Source organism: Vanessa tameamea, chromosome 9, assembly GCF_037043105.1.
Source record: "Vanessa tameamea isolate UH-Manoa-2023 chromosome 9, ilVanTame1 primary haplotype, whole genome shotgun sequence".
NCBI classification, from domain to species: domain Eukaryota; kingdom Metazoa; phylum Arthropoda; class Insecta; order Lepidoptera; family Nymphalidae; genus Vanessa; species Vanessa tameamea.
In genome coordinates, this window is record NC_087317.1 from 9,169,959 (window position 1) to 9,196,043 (window position 26,085).

Sequence of the window (26,085 nt, forward strand, 5' to 3'; positions counted from 1 at the left end):
AATACCCTGAACTGAGAAGATCCGGCGAAAGAATCTCAGTGTTTTTTTGTAGTAAATTTGTGAGAGTTTATAATTAATCTCGTAATCTACAGTACAGAGGCTACAAACGCCTGTTATTCTGCCTGAAATTCTGTCACAAGTGTGTTCATTGACCCGTATTGAAGATTGGAGTAGAACAAGCTGGATATCCGTGTGGCAATCATATCACGCGACATACGCTTAGGATGAGCTTGCATTATCTATCTAATCAACTATTAAGGAAACGTAAATGTAATTATTCCACTGTTTTGGACTGCTCGGAGTTTATTCCACCACGCTGCTACAATGCGGTTTGGTACACATGAAGTAGATTTTTAAGCAAGTTTCCTCATGAAGATAACCTTCAGCGACCAGACAAGAGATTAATTATACAGCACCTCTCAATAATTCAGGGGCTTGTGCAGGATTTGAAGCCGCAATCTTCGATAAAAATTGGCATATTCTATCAACTGTTAGGGCCGTAATTTCATTAAAAAAGGCATTCTTACTATCCCATGTTTTATTAATATTCCGTTAGTAAAAACCGCCGAATAAAATAACGTTACTATTTTTATACATTGATTAATTTTGAAATAAAGAAATCTAACTCTCATCCAAAGCGGACGAGAATTTTTGTTCACATCCAATGTTAAAAAAGTTTCATTAAAAGATTTCAAAGTAACGAAGGTAATGAAAAATTCACGCACCTGTGGATCGCTGCCGTGAGTTCTTTTCCAGACGTATTCAAAATATTTCAAAGTTTTTATAGTCAACATTGGATCAACGTTCTGTCGGTTCAAAAAATCAACCAAATCTCTTGTTTTTTCCTGAAATTGATTGCACACTGAAATAATTTGTTTTTACATTCCCCTATTTATTTTATTCTTTTTTATTATGGCATACGGGCAAAAAAACGAGCCGAGATGGCCCAGTGGTAAGAACGCGTGCATTTCAACCGATAATTTCGGATTCAAGCAAGCACCACTGAATTCTCATGTGCTTAATTTGTGTTTATAATTCTTATCGTGCTCGGCGGTGAAGGAAAACATCGTGAAGAAACCTGCATGTGTCTTATTTCAACGAAATTCTGCCACATGTGTATCCCACCAACCCGTAGCCCAGCAGTGGGAAATTTACAGGCAGTTAATGTGTATGCAGGCAAATGGGTTACCTGGTGGCAAATCACCACCGCTCATAGACATTGGCATAAATTTTAACCATTCCTTACACCGTCGATACGGCTCCAACATTAGAAAATAAGACGTTACGCCCTATGTGTCTATAGCTACTCTGGCTTACTCATCCTTCAAACCAAAACAGAACAAAACTAAGTATTACTATTTGGTCGCAGAATATGCGATGAGTGGGTGGTACCAACGCAAACCAACTTGGTCAAATTTATTCGTCATCTAATTTCCACGTACCCTTATACTTTAATATTAAAACGTTAATAAATATTACAAGAGACCTTCTAAATACTTTCTCGTTATGACATAAATTCAGTGACCTTAGAACAAGCCGACAAATTGCTTTTATCCCGAACTAATAAAAGAAGTTGGATAAAAATCTTCATTTTTAATATTACAATTTAACATGAAAAGTCTTTTATTAAGCCCAGTCTAGAATATATTAGGTATAATTTTCTTGTATATAAAATACAATAAAGTTTAATATAGTTCGAGTTATTATATATACATTTCGAAAGAGTGAAATTAATTCGCAATATCATCATATTCTAAGAATGTTTTTATGATGTTCATAATATTTTAAATTTATTGAGCTGTAAATTCATATTTAACTCCACGATCGTCGCTTTTGGTGACTATATTTTTTCATTATTCTAATTTTTCTTCAACATGTTTTGTACACATCGTCGTGTGTACTAGCATATATTTTTCGGCACAGTGCCCATTCATAAATTCAAATAATTATTTAAAAAACACTAATAAATTACACGGCATTGGTACATGATTTACCAAATAATCAAATAATAGTTAATGATATAACAATATATTAATAATAATAATTGTAATTTGCTCTCGCAAAAAACAACGCTTATTAAAACATGCCTAAATATATGAGGTTACAAAATAAGTCCTTATATATTTAAACATTAATATTAGCTAAGTCCTCTATGTACATATATGGCATTTTACAAACAATGAAACTCATTATTCTTTGAGGTTTATTTATATAACTCGAGTTTAGGATAATTAGTCCATCCCCGAATGGAATATTAAAAGTAACATTAACTACACGTGTCTGGTACGCATGTAGATCTATACTAGTAAATCTATACTAATATTATAAAAGCAAAAGTAATTCTGTCTATCTGTTATTCACGGCCCAACCACTGAACCTAATTTGATTTGAATGAAATTTATTATGAATCAAGTTTGAGCTCCAAAGACGGACAAAGTTACTGCTTACCAAAATGTACGTGCGAGAGATAAGTGTGTCACTGTATTAAGATGGAGTTGTTACCTCGAAATCCGTGCTCTTACTTTCGAAGACACTTTCATCTAGGGAGCGCTCCCTTGGTCTTCACACACTTGAAGAACATAAGCCAAGGGATGGGCGATGTTGTTTGTAGGATAGGAGAAAGATAGCATTTCGTTACACTAGCTAACATTTACCTGAAGACCAAGACCCGAAACGCAAGCGAAACTGAGTGAAAACTATTGACTACGACCTCCGTGGTCGAGTTGTACACCGGTTATCATGGGTACGCCACTCCGAGGTCCCGATGTAGTAAAAGTTCATTAGTTTTCTATGTTGTCTTGGGTCAGCGTGTTTGTGGGACCGTCGTTACTTCTGATTTTCCATAACACAAGTGCTTTAGCTACTTACATTTGGATCAGAGTAATGTATGTGATGTTGTCCAATATTTATTTATTACTATTTAATAAAAGTAGTGCTTACATTATGCGATAGTAAAGCATGCGAAGCTGCGGAACGGGTAGATGCAATGTAACCATACATACACGCGAAGTACATCACACCAGCTATTTGCAAAGCCATGCCCAACCAAACATCAAATTTGTTTGAAAGAGCTACTGGAGTACACCCACAACCTAATAAAATCAAGATCAACATCTGTATAATTTAATTTGAATAATGTGAACTACATAATAACCATTTCTAAACAACTTATTAATCTCATGTCAATAAAATATTAATAAATCCCCGCTACTACAAGATTATATGAATGATAAAACAGCGTGGACTGTGTTGGTGTCATTTGTTGATTTCCAGGTAGGATATATATAAATTTAATTGTACTTTATTGCCATACACATTGATTAAAATGGTTGAAAAGAGTAACTACTGAGTTTTTGCTGATTCTTCTCGGTATCCTCTACTTTCCAAATCATTTAGCTTTACGTATAATTCAACACATGACGATTCAAAAGTGCTTTTATGAACCTACTTGAATAAAGAATATTTTGATTTTGATTTTTGATACCAGCTATTGTGTTGTCTAAATTATGTGCACGTACACAATAAAAAATTAAAGAAGTTCAAAAAGAAATATCTACAAAAACAAAAAACTGTCCTTAAGAACAGTCCATATGTACACCATCATGATAAATATTCTATATACATATGTTTATCTAATTGACAAACTATTCGCCAGTTTAAATAAAAACAAAATATTTCTTTTAAAAAACATACTTCGAGGTTTGAATTAACTCTAATTAAAAGTCGTACTGTATGTAACAGTTTTTCCCATTTTGTTTGAGTTTGATAATGTTAGTCTTTTTTGAATTCAAGTGTGCACGAGCGAAATGGAGGTGTTTCCAAAAAAGTTCCATTATGGAAAAGTAATAACGAAACTCATATCGTATCTCGGACACAGGATAGCCACCCGTGTTTAAATTTCATAATTGCATCATTTTGATTAAATGAAGTGCTCATAATTTTTATCCATCTCTTTCTTTTGAATTGAATGGCTAAACAAGTCAGTCACATCAGTATTTTCCGTACAACATGAGAATAACACGTATTAGACTCAAAAAACGATACCCATGTTTAACGAAATTATATAATAAAAGCCTTAGGAAGAATTAAATTATTGGGCTATTAAACACTGAAAACTTTATATCTCAACATGATAAAGTTTAAAATGTATATCTACATTATAATTTATACAAATAATAATACTTTAAAACAATCACGCATTGTCTTCAAAGCTCTTTGATTTAAAGTTATTATAATTACCAACAAATATCTCAAACGTCCAGAAGAAGGTTTGCATATATTCTGCCACGGCATCTAAAATAATTAGTATTTTATGAGAAAAGTGCGACTAAAATTTACCAAACGGTTTCAATAAGTCTTTTTACATTTTGGCTTATACTTCTTTCCAGAAAATAGCAGAACTCTTGAACAATTCGTCATAATAAAACTTGAAGTGGGTACCGTGAAGGGTTTGCAGGAATTCATAAATATGAAGGCGGTTGCGAAGTTGACTAGTGTTATGGCAATCGGAAGAAATTTGAGCAAAACGACTGCCTGATTCACTTGCATAATATCGCTCTCCCAGTATGAAAAGGCTCCAGTGATACGGAATACCTATAAAATATTTTCTTCATTTACCAACTAACTCTAACAATTTTGCTTGTTATATAAAAACTTTTTTGTAGTAAAAATTTTCCTGTTATTATATCGTGAATAAATCTTCTTTGTTGTTTTTGGATTGAAGGGTGAGTGAAATTTTAAAAATATTAAATCGTATTTAGTACCAAACAGTAGTACGCAGTATTGTGTTCCGGTTTGAACCGTAACTACAGGCACAAAGGACGTAACATCTTACTTCCCAAGGTTGGTGGCGCATTGGAGATGTAAGGAATCGTTAATATATCTTACAACGCCATTTTTTATGGAGGGTCGTGACCACTTACTATCAGGTGGCCCATTTTCTCGTCCGCGTACCTGTGTCATAAGTGAAGTAACACTAATAAGAAGCGAATTACCAATAGTATACGATTAATCCTGCAAAGATCAGTATCAGCGTGTTCATTCACAACTTTAAACTGGAAAATAAATAATCGTTACTAAATGATACTTAGTTATTAACCATTCCGAAATCTACGTAACTTTAAGCTAGCTGATAAACATTTAAATTATATACTGCTATTATTTATTATTACTTTAGTTACTTGTCGTTACAAGTAACACGAGCTTGGTGGTAGAGCTTTGTGCAAGTCGGTCTGAATAGGTATCACTCACTTATCAGATATTCTTTCGCCAAGCAATACTTAGTCTTGATGTATTTCGGTCTGAAGGGCGAGTAAGCCAATGTTACTACAGGCACAATGGATATAACATCTTAGTTTCCAAAGTTGGGGGGAAATTCTTATGAGCTGTGGTGACATAATTAATTAAATATACCAATAATATATATATATATATATATATATTGACATATTATTTGTTTTGTGAAATACCATGTACACGCCAGCTAATACATACATACTTAATACCCTAAGCTCAAACAGTTCTTCAGAGAATATTCGGATAGAATATATTAAGAATGAAACAAAATAAATAGATAATAAAACTAAATGTACAAATTATGAGCACAAGGAACGATAGCAAGAACGCTAATAACATTTCTCCGTTGAAATGCAATTCCGATTCTTCGGGCGAAAACTGGACCGCGGATCACGAACTGAGAGAGCAAGAAGAGTGAAAATACATTATCAAATAATTAAAGTTACATTTGTTCTCACCAGTTCTTCGAAAGGAAAAACGCTTATGATATCCAAAAGAAAAGCGTGCTTCAGATACCTCGTCGTGGTTAAAAATGGATGTGTTATTAGTAATGACCTGTCGTCGTAGTACGCCACATACGCCATTATTATAATGTCGAGATATAATACTATATCTACCCAACTGTATATACCAATGTTTCTGCTCTGTTTTGTCTGTAAAATATAATACTAATATTTTTTTAAGGTTTTAACTTAACTCTTCTATTCATGGGTATAATAAGGAAATCATAATATATAAATAATAATAATCAGCCTGTAAATTTCCCACTGCTGGGCTAAGGCCTCTTCTCCCGTTGAGGAGAAGGTATGGAGCATATTCCACCACGCTGCTCCAATGCGGGTTGGTGGAATACACATGTGGCAGAATTTCGTTGAAATTAGATTTCGTTAGAATTAGGGCCATCTCGGCTCTGGAATAAGGAATCTGGTATTTGAAATTCCGTCACATATGACCACCAAACCGCTATGGAGAAGCGCGATGTATCAAACTTCTTACCAAGATAAAAGCCTTTTTCCTTGAGTCAGATATAGGCTGTTTCTTTACTTTATTAAACTTCATCTATTTGTGATTGATGGTCGAATATTACTTAATAAGTTTCTATTTAACAACTGATTGAGTTTATTACACACAATTTTGATGCTGATAACAATGATAACCAAACGATACTTCATTGAATTTGTTATTGTTGTTATTTTCAGTGAGTTTTTTTTTACACTATTCAATACACAATGTTTCGTAAAAATATTTCTAATTAATTTCATTGAAATACTTCGTTACCAAAATTACAATGGTTGCCGCATATTCCGGAATAATTAAAATTTGACAACAATGCATAATTACGTTACACGTAACTGAATAATTACACTTATAAATATTTAATACTTCAATAGCCATGTTTTATCGTTATATAATATTAAAACTTACAGCAATATTGTAAGGTACGATCAGCACGTAATATATAGCCATTATAAATCTCACTGAACACCAGAATTTTAAAAATAATCCATGCGGAGTAATACATCCAGGAAGGAAGAAATATCTTAAGTATCTACAATAAAAATAAAAGTATCTTCATAATGTAATATTGTTATTTAAAATATATTAGCAAAACGGTGTTGATTGTATAGTGAACTAGTTGTCGCCCGCGGTTTCGCTTGCGTTTTAGAGGTTGTTTGTTAGGTGTTAGGCATAAAAAGGCAACCTATGTCGTATATGTCTTTAGAGTTCAAGCTTGCTTGCCGCTATGCCGTGAAAGACCAACAGACCGACAGACAGACAGAGTTACTTTCGTAACCATAACATTCGTATAGAATATATATTGTTAGCGACAAAAATATCACCGGTGTTGTGGTCACGTGTCCTACTGTTATAAAGCTATAAAAGAGCATGACAAAGGGGGGATCGGACACTTTTTCTTGGGCACTCGGAACGTAAAGACGTTGACAAGATTTTTTTGTAATCCTAATCTTTAATCTATATTTTTGTGTTTATTACAATATAATTGCTAGAACATTTCAGTAAAAGTTTTGTTTGTTGATTTAAAGATATTCTAATAAGAGATTTAATGATTTTGTTTTTATTATTATTTAAGTTTAATTGTTAAATTGATTATAAATAAGAAACCTTTTTATTTGGAGTAGTTTCATTTTTTTAAATTTAATTATTAGCTTTTTGCTAATAATATAATATCAAAGTTGGTATATTTGAGAGACCTGGAGGTTTTTTTGTGCAAGGTTAGAAATAAAACATAGCAATATATTTAGGTCCGTCAATTTGGTTCCGAGATTTTGTAAGAGAATAGGATCTAATATGTCAGTTGACATGACTTCAGTTTATACGAACGAATATTTTCTTATAATGATGCAAATTATTTTTTGTATATAGTAAATATATATATATTTATATAAATTTTTTTCATGATTCATGAAAAGATTCATGTAATTTTTTTTTGTAATATCAATTTTCTCAATTTATACCTCATAACGCCTAGCTTATCAAAAGCCAGTATATATTGATCTCTCTGCCGCCGCCCACTCACTACCACGAAACTCTCTTTTATTTCTTGCTAAAATCAAAACAAACTTTCTTATTCAAACATATCATCAAACAGCTATAATTTCATTACAAAATAATAAGTCAAGGATTTCGTTAGTATTTAAACTTTACTTAATAATATATATAATTTAATAATAAAGAGATTAAATTTATTTTTTTGTTTATCTAAAAATAACAGTTATGCTAAACCGGGGCAGGTCGTCAGTTCTTAAAAAAATATATACGAAAGCCAAAAGAACTCTCACAAGAATATTACTTTTTACGAGTATATCAATACACCGTCAAGATATCAAAAGTTACAGAGGGACAAGACTCAACGTATCTAAAAACTCTATTCTTATAGATAACTTGAATCTTAGGTTCATAAAAACTGTCAGTTAAAATTATTTGTTTCGTATTTCCTTTTCTTTGTTGGTCTGGAATACAACAAAGATCACGAAATACTGCGATAATTCGTTTACAAACGAGTACTGGTGTGTGCTCTCAATCATTTTTTTTAGTTATTTAATAACTAGATTTCGCGCGCGGAGTTGTTCGCGTTTTTGGGGCCAGACGTCAGGCAATAGGCATACAAAGTAGCGTATGTTTTTCCGTGGAGTTCAATGTTCACACAAAATTGCATCAAATTCGTGAATTCGAAGTTCAGTCATTTTGCCGTGAAAGAGTTACTTTCGCTTTTATCACGTTAGTACAGAAGGTATTTGATAAATACTAACCGTAATTCTGTTCGTTTTTGTGTCTATTTTACCGACAAGTGGCTTACTCTCTTCGAATTGTGACGCCAGTTCACGTATAGTGGGATCTTTGATTACCTATTGGAAAAGATTTCATTTTTTAAAATATACTTTTTAAACAGTTTAATGGGAACAAGATTATGAAGAACGAAACTGAAACAGCTTTATTTTACTTTAGAGTGTGCCACCGGGCTGGTTTATAAATAGAAAACATTAGTCCTAAGCGAATATTCTGATTTTGAACTCTGCCAAGCACTAATGAGTTTTTATATACTTAATTTATGTTTGAAATTCGAAACTTCGTCAGCATTGAAAAAAAACATCGATAAGAAACAATCGAGCCGCATTGAAGTAGCGAAGATCTAAAGAAAAGGAAATCTTTACTCAGAAATTAAAAATTTACCAACTCTTACATGATATGCAGTAAAAAGTACATTTAGTGATTCGGTGTATTTTATTTTTGAAACTATTTAAGGATTAACCAATAGTTGTTTTGTAAGTAGCAAAACAAAACACTTAATAAATTAATTGAGATTTTCTGAATAGATCAATAAGAAGCGAACAGACGTTATAAACTAAATTAAACAATTATTGCTAAAATAATCGGTATGCAAATTGCACAATATATTCAGTGTCATGGATAGTATTAAACACATGAATCATACGTTCATAATAGGCTGACTGATGTCAGGGAACGTGCTCCAGCTCCGCACGAGCGCGGTGTATTCAACATGCAGTAATACGCAGTTTGTCGTTGTCAAGACTGTATGCACCTGGATATGTTGGATAATTTATAATTCGTAATACGTAACTTGCTTGAATAATATATCTAGTGACTAACTTAAAGGGCGAATATATTTATACCCTGAGCTTAAAATCGTTATTGGTTTTTTTCCTCATTAGAAACTATTTGTAGCAGCTGGGTTGGGACGACCGCGTAAAGAACCTTGAGGCGAACTCTTTCCAGACGTATTAGTTTTACGCTGTTATCTAATCAGATGAGATCTTATGATCATAAGAGTGCGGGAATTGCAGTGAAGTCTCATACGAAAATGACCATTGTAGACGTCTGGAGAATATGATTGTCATTCTTAATATTTGATGATAATGCTGAAAATAATTTCAACTGCTTACAATATTTCTATTTCTGTATTTAATATTTCTATGTACATCTGTCTGGATTAACAATTTATTTACCAAACGTGAATAATTTGTGTTACCGTGTACTGTTCAGAAAAGTGAGTCAGTGAAATTACAGACATAACTTCACTCCCTTGCCCTACATTGGTTATGTATGAAATAATTACATACCATTTAACTATTAAATAGGCGATGTGAATTCCTATGTTTAATAAGAAAAAGAGAATTGTATTTTATATATAATAAAGAAATATATATTACTTTTATATCAAGCCTTACCTTTGGAAGTCCATACAACATTTCCACCGTTCCAATACTACTGTTAGGTCCGATCGAACATTCAATTTTTCCATTATGATTTAGTTTATTGCAATGACCCTTTAAATTAGATGATAGTTAGTTATAGCAATTAATTTATAAAACCTTAATCAATATGAAATCTAATCAAATTTATAAGGATTTCTTTATGTCATAAATCGATACATTTTTTATATTATATTTAGCAATAACAATTTTATTGACTGGATCATCAGAATCTCAGATCAGATTTTTCCATCATTTTAATTACAGAGTACTTCAACAAGTATACTTAAATTTATAAATATCCTGCCTAGAAATAAAAAAAATGCTAAGCTTTTTGATCAGAAATATAACCTGGTATTGTATATGTATTGTATTGTATTGTATTAAATGTATTTTTTTGACATAGGTTTTAATTTTTTTATGAGGCCAAGTTAAAAATAACTGTGGAATCTTATTACAGAAACGAATACCGTGCACCTAAAAGGTTGTATTAACTTTGGGATGTCGGAAACTAGGTGTTATTAGTTTGCTCTCCTTCTCGTGTTTATACAATAATTTTCACCGTTTCTTTTAAAATGTTCTATACTCTTGTGTATATATATGATATATTTAAAAAATAATATTATTTAATACACAATAGTATACTGTTAATAACACTTTAAATGTACGCAGAGATCAATCGGTTTGTTGAAATTTGTTTAAAATTTAATTGCAAGATTGTCCCACATATTACATTACATTTTTACATTAGCAGCCTGTAAATATCCCACTGCTGGGCTAAGGCTTCCTCTCCCTTTGAGAAGAAGGTTTGGAGCAAATTCCACCACGCTTCTCCAATGCGGGTTGGTGGAATACACATGTGGCAGAATTTCGTTCAAATTAGACACATGCAGGTTTCCTCACGATGTTTTCCTTCACCGCCGAGCACGAGATGAATTATAAGCACAATCTAATAAATCATTTCATATGTGGGACATATACGAACAGGTAAAATGATAAAAAAAGAGCGCACTTTGGTGGAGAGCAAAGCCTAACTAACAGTAACATAATACATTAGTATCTGATTTACATGAACGTATAGAAGCCATATCAGCTGTACATAACCTAAATTGACAATGTAATTTATTAAGATTAATGTATTTCGAAAACACTTAGTTATATTATGTTGGTATATAAATCATATTGATTCAAAATCAAAATCTAGATCTAAATATTCTTTATTCAAATAGGCTCATAAAAGCACATTTCAATCGTCATGTTACAGTCTAGAATTAAATGTACTACTGTGCTACAATCTGTTTGGAAAGTACATTCTACCGAGAAGAACCGGCAAAAAATACGCCAATGTAATTGTAAAAAAGTATCTTTTCCATCATTTATATTACAAAGTATGAGAGTAAACCACGATTTAATTTATATATGTATATCCTGCCAATAAATCAACAAATACTGAATCTACTTTTTTATCTTTAATGTAATCTTGTACAGATTATACCTTAACTATCAATTGTATTTTGACATGAGTTTTAAATTTCTTAATATACCAAGTTAAAAATAACTATGGAATATTTAAGAAATGAATACCGTATTCCAGGAAGGATGAAAAAGAACTTTGTGAAGTTGGAAAGATTTTGATCTTTTTTCTTTTAAATAGACAACATTGAATTATATTCTGAAATAGTAATTATCCTAACCTTTTTCAAAATGTACATATCTCGTCCGATGTCGCCCGCATGTTGGACGATCTCATTGTCGGGTAAAACTATTGTCTTGGCATTAGACGCAACCGTCTGAAGGAAATCTCGACTGCAATTCTGTATTAATGTTATATTATTTCTCAATATAATCGTCTATCAGATCATATCCAGAGAAAATGTTTCGTTTATATTATCCTTAAGTAGATTTGTATCTAATTTTTTTTTATTCTGTTTGGAGATAATCCACATAAACATAGACAAACCAAAGTTGCAGGCACTTAAATAAAAACTTATGCTCATCTGGATTTGGACTCATTATCTTTGTTTCTGTAGGGGAAACTTGATACAAGCCACGTGTGTCATAAGTTTTGCATTGTTGTCTGTTAATATCGCATTTTTAGAATAAAGCATTTCCTATAAAAAAATCTAAGATAACATAAATGGCTAAATGCAATTCTCAGATATTAAAAAATAATAGCTTTTTTTTATATACTTTAAGTTACATAGCCGGACCTGGATTAAGCCAATGGAAGTTCATTGGTTAAATTGCAGAAATATGATTTTATTAAGTAATAAAATGAATTTTGAATAATGAATAATTTTGAATTCTTATTGAATAAATGCGAAAAAATCTTTTAAAATTGAGAGTTCATAATAATTTCTTAAATCTTAAATTAATCTGATAAAACATACTTGGAAAACCGGACAACATAAAAGTTTTTCAATCGTCTCTAATGATAAGATTTCCTGTTGAATGTTACTCGACATATCTTTAAATATTTCTTCATTAAGAACTGCACTGTTGTAGTACCTTTTTAAACAAAGAATATAAATATCATATCTCCAAAAATATGTAAATGAATAGCAATATCTTATTATAATATAATAAATGAACAGGTTTAACTATAAATAATAATGCTCACCATTGCACGCAAAAGAATTTTTTCACTCGCGCCTTGATTTTACCGCTAACGTAGTTTACGGAGAGGAAATAAAACAGCTCCCTCATTGATTCCTGCAACGACTTCATTTCATTGTAAAACTATACAAACATTTGACAAATTATTAAATGTTTTCTAAAAAACATATTTGCTACTTATTTCTGGAATTTTCGTTTGGGAAATTACACTCGTAAATTTTAATTAGTTCGAATATAACCAAATTTTTAACATTTCTTTAGAATAGTCTAGTCAGGAGATTCGTGATTATAGTAACATGATGCCTCGTACCGCTGCACTATACTGTTTATCGCCAAAATATTTAGTTCTTGTAATGACTATGTCCCGAGCTGATGATGTTAAATACGAAGAATGATCGGGCGTTTATACTAGCGTTGCCTTCTTGTAGTACAAACGACATACATGTCATATATACACTTAAAAATGTCTCTTTTCATATTTGTAATTCGATATCACGCTAGCTACGCCGGAAGTGTTCAGTCCCTTGAAAACGTAACTACTTCGCTCCCGTTGGTCGTGGCGTAGTGTTACATAACTTTCTTAATAAATGAACTATTCAACGCAAAAATATTGTTCAAGTTGGACTTTCGCTTAGTGCGTCCATACAAACATACTGATTTACTCTATATATTATACGTGTATAGACAAAAAATACTAGATCAAAATTATTCGATAGTTTGCGTCATGCTCTTTCTAGATATCATAAAATGTTTAAAAAATGTTATCAAGTTTTACGAGTAAATGTTAAAAACGACTATGAATTACCTTAAACTTTAATCTCCTTTGTGTTGATAAAACGTAGATGGAACATATATTTGCAATATAGAAACATGACAAATACGTGCCCAGTACTATTAAAACTATAACCTAGGGCAGAAACAAAGTTAATTATTTAAAAGAGGAATTTACAAGCATCCTTTAGAAACAATGAAAACTACTGGCGAAAATATAATACTCGGTGATGCTTTGTTATAATTGAACTTATTGATTTAAAAATATTATGTACGTAATGTTTATGGTATGTAAAATAACAATAGTATATTTATTTTATTAATATATTATATTATTATTTTATAAATATTTATCTATTAATATTCAATTATACTAATAATATAATATAAAGAGGTAGATTTTGTTGTTTTATATTATTTGAGGGGTTATGTCCGAAACTATTGAGCCAATTAAAAAAAAATATTGATCCATATTTAAGAAAGATGAATGATATAGAGTATAATATACATTTATATTATAATATGTAATTTTGTTATGAATAGCTTGCACCCTTGCGAACTATAAAATCTTTTAATAATCATTAATCTCGATATTTCATATATTTTTGAACATATCAAAGCTACAATATTTTAGTATTAAGTATGTATGTAATAATAAATAATTTATACCAAGCCTAAATCCTCCAACCCTGGCGAAATATCTGAAGCCCCACTTCCAGTGAAAACAGATGTTCCAAACGAAAGGGCTGAAGATACAGGTGTTTCGTGTTTCGCGTTGTTTCTGACGAAAATCTTTGTCTCCCAATAAATCAGTAAGCCCATCCATGTATTCTAAAATTGTTGTATAATTAGCGATTCAAGGTATTATTTTGGTTACGGATTGACGTCTGCAGGAATGTGTTTTCTTTTATAGGGGTTTTTTTAAATGTGGGCTAGGCAGCTGACGTTGGTGTCTCACTGCTGAGTTGAAGACTTATTTTGCAGATAAGGTTTGAAAAATATTCGACCAAGCTGTTCCAATGCACCTTCATTAACGTACATTGCAGAATATCATACGAGACGTGCATATTTCTTTCACCGTCGAACTAACAAATAAAAAAAATGTTATATTTTCCCAGGTTTCATAAAAAATGTTCAGTTAAGATTCCGTCGTCACGGAGTCTTTGCCAACAGCTATGGTAATGTAAGAAAAATGTGTAAGCCAGTACAATTAAAGGAACAAAATAACATCTTAGTTGCCTTGGTTTATACTAGTGCGTTGGCTTTAAAAAATGGTTACAATAATGTCGAAGGGCATTGGTGACCACTTATATTCTCATATAGCAGTAGTTCCATTTATCCGACTGATAACTTATTTTACCAATAAAATGAAATTAAATTTATACTTCTCTACAAAGGTTTTTTGGACAGGCGAAGAGGAACAAAAGACACCCTGACCAGTAGCAGAATATGATGAACAGTAAAAAATACTTCATCAGACATAAAAACTGAAAAACATACCATAACCATTACTTTTCACATAAATATCAACGTAAACGTAAATAAATCTTTTCGTTTGCATTTCATTATTGATCATATACATAATACTATTTCACCTTAGCGTTCGTATTAAAGTTCTTCTGCCATTTCTCTAAGTAGTCCCATATGTGCCATACTTGTAAAATCGGGAACACGACGGCTATTTGAGAAGCAATCGATTCCCCGCTAGGGTCTAATGTATCAGTAAATATATACATAGGAAAGACTGAAAGAACATCAAGATAAAAACCAACAGTGGACATTTTCTCCTCGGCTATCTCTCTGACTGTTTCCTTTCTCACATTCTGAAATTTAAATTACCTCAATTTATCATGAATATAATGGAGATTAATTTGCATGTTAAAAATGAAATGTGATTTGGTTTAATATTTAAGTTTGAAAAACTTTGTGATAAATATAGTTAGATTTTTTTAAGGTCTTAGTTAGGTAGTTGGAATTGCAAATGCGCCACCCTGTGGTAAGTGGTCACCATTGACAGTATTTATTATCATATTATAATACGCAGTAGTTAATATCATAAGAAAATTTTAGTTCATAATATTATTATTATTTTATTTTGATGATAAGTAGGCATACCGGGAAATTAGTTACTTGATGTGGTTACCAGTGTCCATAGACATTGGCGAATATGAAATTTTTAACATATCTTATGTAACCTATGTGCCGCCAACATTGGAGTCTAACTTGTTTTGTCATTTGTGCCTATAGTTAACCTGGCTCACTCACCCTTCAAACCGGAACAAAACAATATTAAGTATTGTTGCTTACTTACCAGGCGAAATTGAACGCGCTACCAAGTAAACAAAGAACAATTACGAAAGTTAAATGTTGATTTTTGTAAGTAATAGGTATAGCTGGAGGATGGTTGTTTTTAAATTTAAAGTAAACATGTAAATCTTTTTATGTAACTTAAATAAAAAAAAAAACAATCATTACACACCAAGAATACCGAGATTTTGTGCCCACAAATAAATTGTAGAAGATTTAAAAAAAAAACAGAACGTATTGTATGTTCCAATACACTTAAAATTTAAAGAATTAGGTGAACATAAATTAAATTAGTCTTAAAATTTAACAAAAAAAAAAATTGTATTTTTTTTTCACTTAAAATATATATAAATCTATTTACAATATTTCAAAAGCTAGAGAAGCACAGTAACTCACTTTCTCAACGACGGCGGTAGTGAGTTGAATATAAATATTGAGCAACAAGCCAGCAATCACGATTGTGTTCACGACCCGCTCCCAGTCGGACTGCAAGGAATCGGTCCAGTGGGGGCACATTATACAGACGAATAGCACCAACAAAAAGTGAGTTATATCGAACATATTCGTCTGGAAATAAATATAAAGACCTAGAAATATTCTATACTGTTTCATGAAATCATATTCAATTAATATTTTCCATCTATTTATTGTAAAGAATAAAAATTGTGTGCCTATTCAGTATGACGATTAGACATTCTACACTACAGCAACTGCGGTCAACTTTGAATTTGAATCTTCATATTATTTAATAGTGGAAACACTGGGTTATATCAATATAATAGGTATCCCACTAAATTTCAGTAAATGTCCCACTATTAGACAAGAACCTCCTCACCTCTTAAGGAGATTTTGAAGATCAGGCGAAATTCTGTTTGGTGAATACGCCTCTTTCGTTTATCAGGCGATGAAATAAAAAATAGTGGTGTTTGTTTTGAACCCGTGAATTTTAGCCAATGACCTTCGATTCAAATCCACGTGATCTAACAAGTGAACCGTCTCAGCTGAAGCCAGTAACCAAGAATATACGATAGCAAAAACTTTGCTTTAAAAATGTTCTCTAAATTTGTATAACCTTATAATCATTAATTTATTTTTTTCTACGTACAAAATCAGTATTCGGTTCCAGAATCCAGGGAAAATTCGAGCGGAGACAAATTCGAGGTTTATCTACCGTAGTAACATGACTAGATATATGGTATAATTCCAAGTAGTCAGTAGTAAATTTCCGCTGTTTCTTATTATTTTCATCTATAAAAAATCAAAATGAAGTCTTAAAACGTAGTTAATATAAAGTGTTGTTGACCTGCAAATTAACGAAGCGTAAATCAACTTTGAAAATTATTACTTCGTGAATATTTACTTAAATTATTATTCGAAGTGGCTTTAATCACTTTTTGTTTATTTTTATAATTTTCCGATTGATTTTACAATAATATTGTGTCTAAAAGTGAAAATGTAGATAGCCACTTATTCATGCTTAAAGCTGCGCTGTATAGAATGGCCTTTTCATCTTTAACACAAATTATAATCAAATATAATGCTTTATAACAATTAAAGATTAAAATATTTGTTGTAAATTAATTAAATAACAATTATTTTATAAGTATTTTTTATTGTATTGCACCATACAATATATTTAAAAAAATATATATTTAAGTTTAGACTTTTCTGAATAATACTAATAGTATATTCTATCAAATAATCTTAATTAAAATGAAATATTTTAACCTAATTTCTCTTAAATACCAGACTATGTGGTCATGATATTGAAACAAATCTCTCACGTTTATATCAGTTTAGATCCTTATTATTGTCTTCGGAACCTTTCTTAATTTGTATTTTAAAATTCCGGAATTTGAACCTGGAACCTCAGGCTCTACAGTATTTTAAGGCAGATACTAAACCAACGCAGCTGTTACCTTTGTAATACATGTGTGAATCATCTACAAAAGTAGGGTCTTCTTCTTCGACTCCACTTAAATGATCTTTAAGTAAAATCATTGGTCGGTAGCGTATTCTGATCAATCTCGAATCGTTTGTATCATATTTAGTGATAGCGATCTGAAAACAAAAACATTGTAAACTATGAGATAATTGTAGTAAAAATAATGTCGTCCTAGTGAAAGCTTCATTGAACAATCTCACAGAATAGCCGTCTCCGTATAATAGAATATAATATTGACATTCTATTATCTGACTCTTATGATTCGAAGTGACAGAAATTCGAGCCGATTGAAGGAAGACCAGGCGAAAGGAAGAGAACGGCCGTCAATTTTCTTGACTGATAAACAAGCATCTTTTTGCCAGAACCGTTTTGAACCCAACTTCTGCAGCTTTTTAAGCTAGACATTAGACTAAAAGGGACAAAAACGTCCACTTACTGAAGCGTTCTCTTCAATCACCAAACTAATTAATAGCTTTTAATATGGCAACATTTTTATCGCCTGAATATATTTAAATGATTTCCCTAAACAGTAAAAACGAGATAAAATATGATAAAAATTTCATAAAAAAATCAATGGTCTTATCTAAATTGAACCCGCGACCTTCGTTTGAAATCTCGTGCCCTATCCGCTTCGCCATCTCGGTCCAACTTCATAAACGTAAGTTTCATATTGTTTTGAGACGTCTCGAGAGCTGACTGGAGACTAACGTCAGCCTTACGTCTACTCGAGCTGATATTAAACAACGCGAAAATTTCATATTACACTTTGGTATTTTGAAATATTCTTATATACATTTTACGAAATAGAATAATTATTATACGGTATTTATTTATTGTACATTTACTTGATTTTGATTTGTTACTAACCAGTCTGCCTCATACTAACCTATTGAAACTGATTCGTTAGGAATTCAAGTTACACATTACATATAATTATTATCATATTTTTCATAATTGGTAATTGATTAGATTGTTTTATTTAAATTATATATTTGATAATTTCATTAAAACATTTTCGCTTTAAAATATTTTTAGAAATTTCGATTTATTTACAATCTAAAATTAAGTGATAGTTCGTTTCTGAGCAATGGACAAAAACGTTTCGAACAAGATCGATTGCACAAGTTACACTCGACTTTAACTGACATTAAGCATCGTGGATAGTTTTCGCGAATGCATTAAATTTATTCAACCATCTATATCTACTTTAAATAGATACTAAACAGTATTTCAGCCATGCCAACATATAAATTCATGTATATTTTATACAAATATCTGCCAGGTATTTCAACCGGCACATGTAGGTTTCCTCACGATGTTTTTCTTCACCGCCGAGGACGACATGAATTGTAAACGGAAACATGGACGTTTAGAAATGCAAATTTGCAATTGTCTAAGATTCACGTATTCTAACTATAACACGTCACGTATTAACTAATCTTATAATTGCAAAAGTAACACTGTCTGTCTGTTTCTTTGTTGCTCTTTTACGGCTAAACCTTGGAACCGAATTCAATGCAGTTTGCCATATAGCATGTTTGAACTCGAAGCAAGGACACAATTTACTTTTTTATGTCTACACCTGACCGACCAACCCTTAAAACGCGAGCGTAGCCGTGGGTGATAAGTAGTATAATATATTTTATTAAGTAACTAGCGACCCGCCCCGGCTTCGCACGGGTGCATTGCTGATACTAAATATACTACAGGATGTCTAATAACGTTCACGTTTGCGTCCCCTGTCCATATCCCTGCGTTTTAAATCTGTAATATCTTCGAAAATATTCATTTAAATTACATGCTGTAAAGGACCATATTGATCTATATTAAATACACAATGTATTTAAGGTACTTAATTGGATATGAATTAATGCTGTCTTGCTTAAAATCGATTCGAAAATAAGCCATTATTTTTCGTAAAAAGTAAAGGATAAAAAATGGTTATTGTGGGCTAACCCTAAGAGAGATTACCATATATCATTGGGGATTTTTTTAAAGACCTTTTTAAGGTGAACCGTAGAACATTATTTTGACATCACTTTAGATACCTCTAAAATTATCAGTTTCTCTACTACATTGTGCATGTTTATACATAATATAAACCTACCGCTTGAATCAATCTGCCTATTAAAAAAAACCGCAATAAATCCGTTGTGTAATTTTAAAAATCTAAGCATACACAGGGACAGACAGTGGTAAGCGACTTTGTTTTATACTATGTAATGATTACCTGCTTCGATTTCGATCTTTTAATTCTTGTTTCAACTTTTTCCCGAATTTGTCGGAGCGTGTACGGAAATTCTGTTAGTGCCCGAATAAAGTCTGTCCTCTTTAATACCTGCAAATGTAGAATTAACAAATATTTTGTACCTTTTTACATTTATAACGTGTACTTTTTGACTTTTATATACGCAGCTCATCGGTGTATGTAAAAATTAGCATTCCCTTTAATGTTATGTATTCGTTTTAAATCTTCAAAGCCTTTGAAAGAAGCTTAGTAGCGTTCATTTAAATAAAATATATGGTTTCTTAGTTACATTAAATGCCTTAAGCGCATTACAATTCCATAAGTGCCATTAACGTGTATGCCAGAAATATATAATAAAAAAACATATCATAAATACATAAATGATCATAACACTATTTAATTAGTCAATATAAACTGGTAGCCCTTTGTACAATCTCGTCTGGGTACCAAACACTCATCAGATATTCTACGGCAATACAGTAATACTTACTACTGTTGTGTTCCAGTTTCAAGAATCAGTGAGTCAATCTAACTACAGACTCGAGGGACATAACATCTTAAGTCGTAAGGTTGTTAACGCATTGGCGATGTAAGGGATAGTTTTTTTAGAATGCCAATGTCTATGGGTGTTGGTGACTATTTAGCAGTACATGACCAATTAGCACGTCCGCCCACTTATCCTTTACAATAAAAAAATGTTTATTTAATATACATACCTGCAGTTCGACATATGTCGCCGCCTTTACAGTCACTTTTGATGGTATTGAATAAAATAAACTTATTTCTCCTAATACCTGAAATATTATACATTTAAAAATCATTAAGGTATAAATTTAAATATATCAAGATATTAACTATTGCTTCTCAATATATATTCTGTAATGTTTTGTATGAGTACGGAAAAATATGTGAGAAAATGTGATTCTCATAGCATTGGTACAAGGAACAAACACAAACTTGTTACTCCTGTTACTCGACTGCAAAGAGTCAGTAACTTTTTGTGGTGCAATGTATACGGTTCTACAACAGGATCCTAGAAAACGTTCAAAATGTTTCTGTTGCCAAATTGAAACAAATGTTAAGGAACGCTTGTTTGCGAAAGGTTATTATACAATAAGTGAGTTTACGATTAATAGCACACCTTGGGAATGAAACGATCGCCTCCTGGTTATTTTATTCTATTCATTTATTTATTGTTTATTTATTGGAAAAGTTACACCATCAACTTATCACTAAGCACTTAAAATTAATATCTGTTGGGTAATACAAATTGATACGTCTTTAAAGGTGTAAACAACATTCAATATATGTATTTAATTAGTTTAAAAAAAAACAAAACCCGCTGAGATTCTTTCGCCGGTTCTACTCAGGTGTTTCCTTTTCCAAACCGGTGGTCGTGTTTAATTTGAATTTCGATAAGTAAGTGTAATACTTCTATATTGAACAAAGGAATTTGAGTTTGAGTTTAAGTTTATGTTTGTATAACGTCTCATGGAGATTTACTTTACATATTATTTTTATTTTGCAAGAAATCCACAGAAAGTCACTAGACCATCGATGCAGTCATAGCAGTAAGTATAGGTTTTGTATTTCTTTTCTGTTTCTTAATTAATTTATTCTTAATTGTGCAACGGAAAATCGATTAAGAGTCAAAATTTAGTTCAGAGAAAGTTGTATGAATTTTCAACGTGAGTCAACTTTCTACGCAGCAATACAATTAATCGATCGAAAGGTTATAGACATCCATACATATAATAAAATTGGAGTGTCTGTTTGTAATATTAAAATAACCGCGTTTTACTAAATGCATATGTATGTATACACGGTACATATACCTAAATAACATTTTTTACAATTTTTGTCTGTCTGTCTGTCTGTTTGTTCCGGCTAATCTTTGGAACGGATGGACCGATTTTGACGGGACTTTCACTGGCTGATAGCTGATGTAATAAGGAGTAACTTTTATTTTAAAATTATATGTAAAATAATAATAAAGTCACGCCTTCTTAATAAATTCAATCGCGCACGAAGTCGCGGGCAAAGCTAGTAATAAATAAACTCACGGTTCCCTCTTTGAACGCAATCATCGGACTTTCATCATCTTCATCAGACAACATCTCCAGCACGCCGCATTTGATGAAAATGATACCATTCTTCACCACGTCCTGGTTCCACACACACTGTCCCGCAAGATACAGTTCGTGTTTCATCAACAATGAAATGTGACGCATGAACGATTCATCTATTGATTAAGTTTATTATTTGAGTGGATTAATTGGTTACATGATACAGTCCTTTCCAATCTTGTTAACTCTTATTAAGTCATCTTCTATATCGAGTCAAGTTATGAACTCATCCATTAGAATAATTATTCCTTTACAGGTCTATATATCTATCTATTTATAATGTTTTTATATTTTTTGAATCAATATTTTTTGATAGGAAGGAAATGATTACCCATGTCTCTTAATAACAAGGAGTCATGAAAGTGTCCGACATTAATATCGAAAATGAGCTCCATCCTCAACGGTACAGGAAGTTTTTGTAGATGAGGAGTCGTCAGAATTCCATCTTTCATCTTCCAAAGTTGCTGTTTATACAACATTGCCTGTTCTACCAGCCATGAAGGTGCCCCGCGGAATTTAAGGAAGTCGATCACATGATGATACTATATAACAAAATCCTTTATTAATATTAATAATAAATGAATCCGTTTGAATAATTATATTTTGGTTTTTAATTATTTTGGTAAAAAATAACTTTTTAAAAAAAACTGAAATACAACCGAATAATATATTTAAACTTATTTTCTTTTAAATAATTATTTTTGGTTGAATTTAATAATGATAAAAAGCAGGGAATACGATGGCTTTTTTAAAAATAGCGCGGACATTGTACGAGGCTCTTACCTTGTTACGCAGTGGGCGAGTTAAGCTGTTATTTTTATGATGCGCTTTGATTATATTACGAGAAAAATATTATATAAAATTTTATAGCCCACATTATGCGTACATAATGAGAAAAAGAGAAAAAATCTAAATGCATAATATTATTAGAAAATGAATTAACACGTGAAAAATAATTAAATTTTTATTTTTTAAATTCTAAGAGGTTTATGCTATTTCAATTTTATGCTGAGTACAAATAATGTTGCTGTTTTCCAATAACAGCTGCTAATTTTCATTGCAAACCTGAGCCGAGATGGCCCAGTGGTTAGAACACGTGCATCTTAACCGATGATTTCGGGTTCAAACCCAGGCAAGCACCACTGAAGTTTCATATGCTTAATTTGTGTTTATAATTCATCTCGTGCTCGGCGGTGAAGGAAAACATCGTGAGGAAACCTTCATGTGTCTAATTTCAACGAAATTCTGCCACATGTGTATTCCACCAACTAGCATTGGAGCAGCGTGGTGTAATATGCTCCATACCTTCTCCTCGAAGGGAGAGGAGGCCTTAGCCCAGCAGGGGGAAATTTACAGGCTGTTTATAATGTAATAAAAAAAAACATTTTTAATTATAAACAATATAATTTATTAATAACGTATTATATAATTGAATGCATGCTTGTATATAAATCGAGATATCCGTATTTAATAAACTCTATTTATTATAACTTTAATTTTTATTTATTAAAAATTAATTTATTAAAAATTTAATTATGTTAATCGGAATGTAAAAAAATATCGACGCAATTTTACAAAAACAACAAATACCAGATTCAAGCGAGGAACGTGTTGAATTTGCGCAGTGGGAATATTTTTGTTACCGATAAAAGCTAATACAAAACTCATACCATAAAAAGGACGAAGTGCTTATAAACGCATTCGATTTGATTCAAAGTAAAGTAATTTCATACGGCGTGTTATATTAAATACTTGTGTCAATTCTATACATTTATGGCTTTACTTATAAATTGTCATTAATGAATGATTAGTTAAACAATATTTTTGTCTCCTTCTTTCCAATGTCAAATTAATCGTGACTGAAAGAGAGAAATAACTGCTTAACTAAACACCCGATTACAGCTTATTTAAGAGAAGTCGTTAGTTTTTTATACAAACGAGTTAATCAAGTGATACTTTTATGAAATAAATTATAACATATTTGTATTTTTTTATATAAATTTATTAAATTAAGAATATTTTCTTTTGCAACAGTTTTAATTGTGTACTTGATTTTCGCAAACACTTAAAGTTTCATAAAGTAACATTGGAAAGGTAACCAAGACGGACTTGAACAAATTTCTAACACAAAATTAAAAATAATGTTTAAATTAAAATCAAAATTCCGATCTTAATTTGTAACTATTTTAATAATTATTTAACTTATTATTATTATAATTATTATAATTATTCATATTTGTATATATTTAAGGACTTAATGTTAATAATTCTTATGTAAATAAGTCTTACTTACAGTGCAAAATTATGTTATAGAAAAAAAACATCTGTAGCCGAGATAAAACAATATCTAGTCTGTAAAACGTGTTCTAGAATCATCTAGTATTTTCAAACCGAAGATTGCAGATTTAAACCAGAGCTCCACTGAGTTAAAATTAAATTAATGTTACGTAAAATAATTTAACAGTATACCTGTTCAACAAAAGTAGACCATCGACTGTTTTCCAAAACAAGTTCCCAAGTGAGACCTCCGATAAAGCGATAACGCATGAAAACGCACCCAAAAACCATCAGAAATGATGTCAACCATTTTTCATGACTTTGCTGAAAAGGTAACAGTATAACAAGTGCATATTCAACGAAGATCAAAAGCTTGAAATTCAGAGAAGTGCACATAATTAATACATGCTTAATTTGTTTAAAATAATATCCTCGACTGAGAAGGAAAACATTGCGAGGAAGTCTATGTGATGTAGATATAATTCTGGCAGTCATGTGTATTACCCAGTCCTTATGAAAGCATAATTTCAGAAGAATCTCCATTTTTTTTTCAGCGACGAAGTCATTAAATATTAGTACATTTAAGATCTGTTACGTTGTATTTTCTTGTACCGCGCTTACATTAAGCTCACTTGCACACTCAAAGTACTTACGTTGCAGCGTCGAAGGCTGTCTTTACATAATCCAGTGGCCTAAAACTTAGTACACTTTGTTGGTTTGTGGTACTTTTTCCATGTCGATAAAAAATATAACAACAAATGAACTGGTGCAATGTTTCAATATTTAACAAAGATATACTTTAAGTATAATGCGAGTGGGCCTAATGTAAACACAATGTTATTATTAACAACTAACTTAAGCGTGTATATCCTGACATTTTATATGATTATTTTCAACTACCACATATTATTGCCTCGTGCTAGCATTTTGATAAAAATAATTAAATATGCCATATTATTTATTATATATAATCGAATTTTATACATATGATTGAAGTCTATTGGGATATAATCATTAAAAGGGAATAAAAAACATATATCCCGATTATTAAAGAGATAACTTGACCAATTTGTTTGACACTAGTAGAAGGATGATTTATTTTAATAAATCCTCAGTCGTTTTATAGATGAATATTTGGAATGCTTGCATTAAGCACGGTGCCTTCTGTATATTCAAACCAGATAAGACAAATGTGTCAAGAGGAGACGCACTTCACATTAAAAAAAAAATCTAAAACATTAATCTATTAAATGTCTTTATTATAGTAAAATTTATTATAAAATTTATTTACCAGTGGAAAGCTATCACCAAATATGCAGTTGAAGAAACGGCCTGAGCTGTAGTACCAACATGAGATATAACTGCAAAACCAAAAAAATTACGAATTAATGTTATAGCATAATTTAAATTGAATAACTAACAACAATCAGTACTATAAAATATATAGCAGAAATGAAGCACGTTTCGGATATTTTTTTTAGCATATATACCCTGTACAAGATAGCTTGATCTTTTTGACAGATGTTAGTTTTTCTGATCGACATAACTTTGCAATGACGTACATATTATTTTCTTAATTTAATGATTTTAAAAATTGTAAAAATATTTAAAGAAATACATATAATACAAAAGTTCCTAAAGATTCAAGCTTTATCCGAAAATTTTGAGACTTTTTCTTTTATATATTATTGCTTCAAAGTAAAATTTAAATAGAAACACTGAAAATAATAGACGCTTGTACAATGTTACATCGGTCGGACGGTAGGG

At 31.3% G+C, this 26,085-nt stretch overlaps 1 protein-coding gene across 1 annotated transcript in view; it reads right to left on the minus strand.

The window, feature by feature from the left end:
• Window positions 1-26,085, minus strand: part of LOC113395112 (uncharacterized) — a 37,654-nt gene that overhangs the window by 10,412 nt on the left and 1,157 nt on the right. The window contains exons 3-29 of the mRNA XM_064215849.1: window positions 25,610-25,679; window positions 24,511-24,642; window positions 22,373-22,583; window positions 21,979-22,157; window positions 20,632-20,709; window positions 19,898-20,005; window positions 17,642-17,783; window positions 16,828-16,970; window positions 16,119-16,289; window positions 15,011-15,238; window positions 14,801-14,902; window positions 14,085-14,246; window positions 13,450-13,551; window positions 12,649-12,740; window positions 12,419-12,536; window positions 11,723-11,842; window positions 10,005-10,103; window positions 9,251-9,358; window positions 8,568-8,663; window positions 7,773-7,861; window positions 6,721-6,844; window positions 5,754-5,948; window positions 4,995-5,054; window positions 4,365-4,593; window positions 4,240-4,293; window positions 2,941-3,092; window positions 726-845 (exon numbers count right to left, since the gene is read on the minus strand). Of these exons, the coding sequence (XP_064071919.1) occupies window positions 726-845; window positions 2,941-3,092; window positions 4,240-4,293; window positions 4,365-4,593; window positions 4,995-5,054; window positions 5,754-5,948; window positions 6,721-6,844; window positions 7,773-7,861; window positions 8,568-8,663; window positions 9,251-9,358; window positions 10,005-10,103; window positions 11,723-11,842; window positions 12,419-12,536; window positions 12,649-12,740; window positions 13,450-13,551; window positions 14,085-14,246; window positions 14,801-14,902; window positions 15,011-15,238; window positions 16,119-16,289; window positions 16,828-16,970; window positions 17,642-17,783; window positions 19,898-20,005; window positions 20,632-20,709; window positions 21,979-22,157; window positions 22,373-22,583; window positions 24,511-24,642; window positions 25,610-25,679 (3,484 nt within the window). The remainder of the gene's footprint in view (window positions 1-725; window positions 846-2,940; window positions 3,093-4,239; window positions 4,294-4,364; window positions 4,594-4,994; window positions 5,055-5,753; window positions 5,949-6,720; window positions 6,845-7,772; window positions 7,862-8,567; window positions 8,664-9,250; window positions 9,359-10,004; window positions 10,104-11,722; window positions 11,843-12,418; window positions 12,537-12,648; window positions 12,741-13,449; window positions 13,552-14,084; window positions 14,247-14,800; window positions 14,903-15,010; window positions 15,239-16,118; window positions 16,290-16,827; window positions 16,971-17,641; window positions 17,784-19,897; window positions 20,006-20,631; window positions 20,710-21,978; window positions 22,158-22,372; window positions 22,584-24,510; window positions 24,643-25,609; window positions 25,680-26,085) is intronic.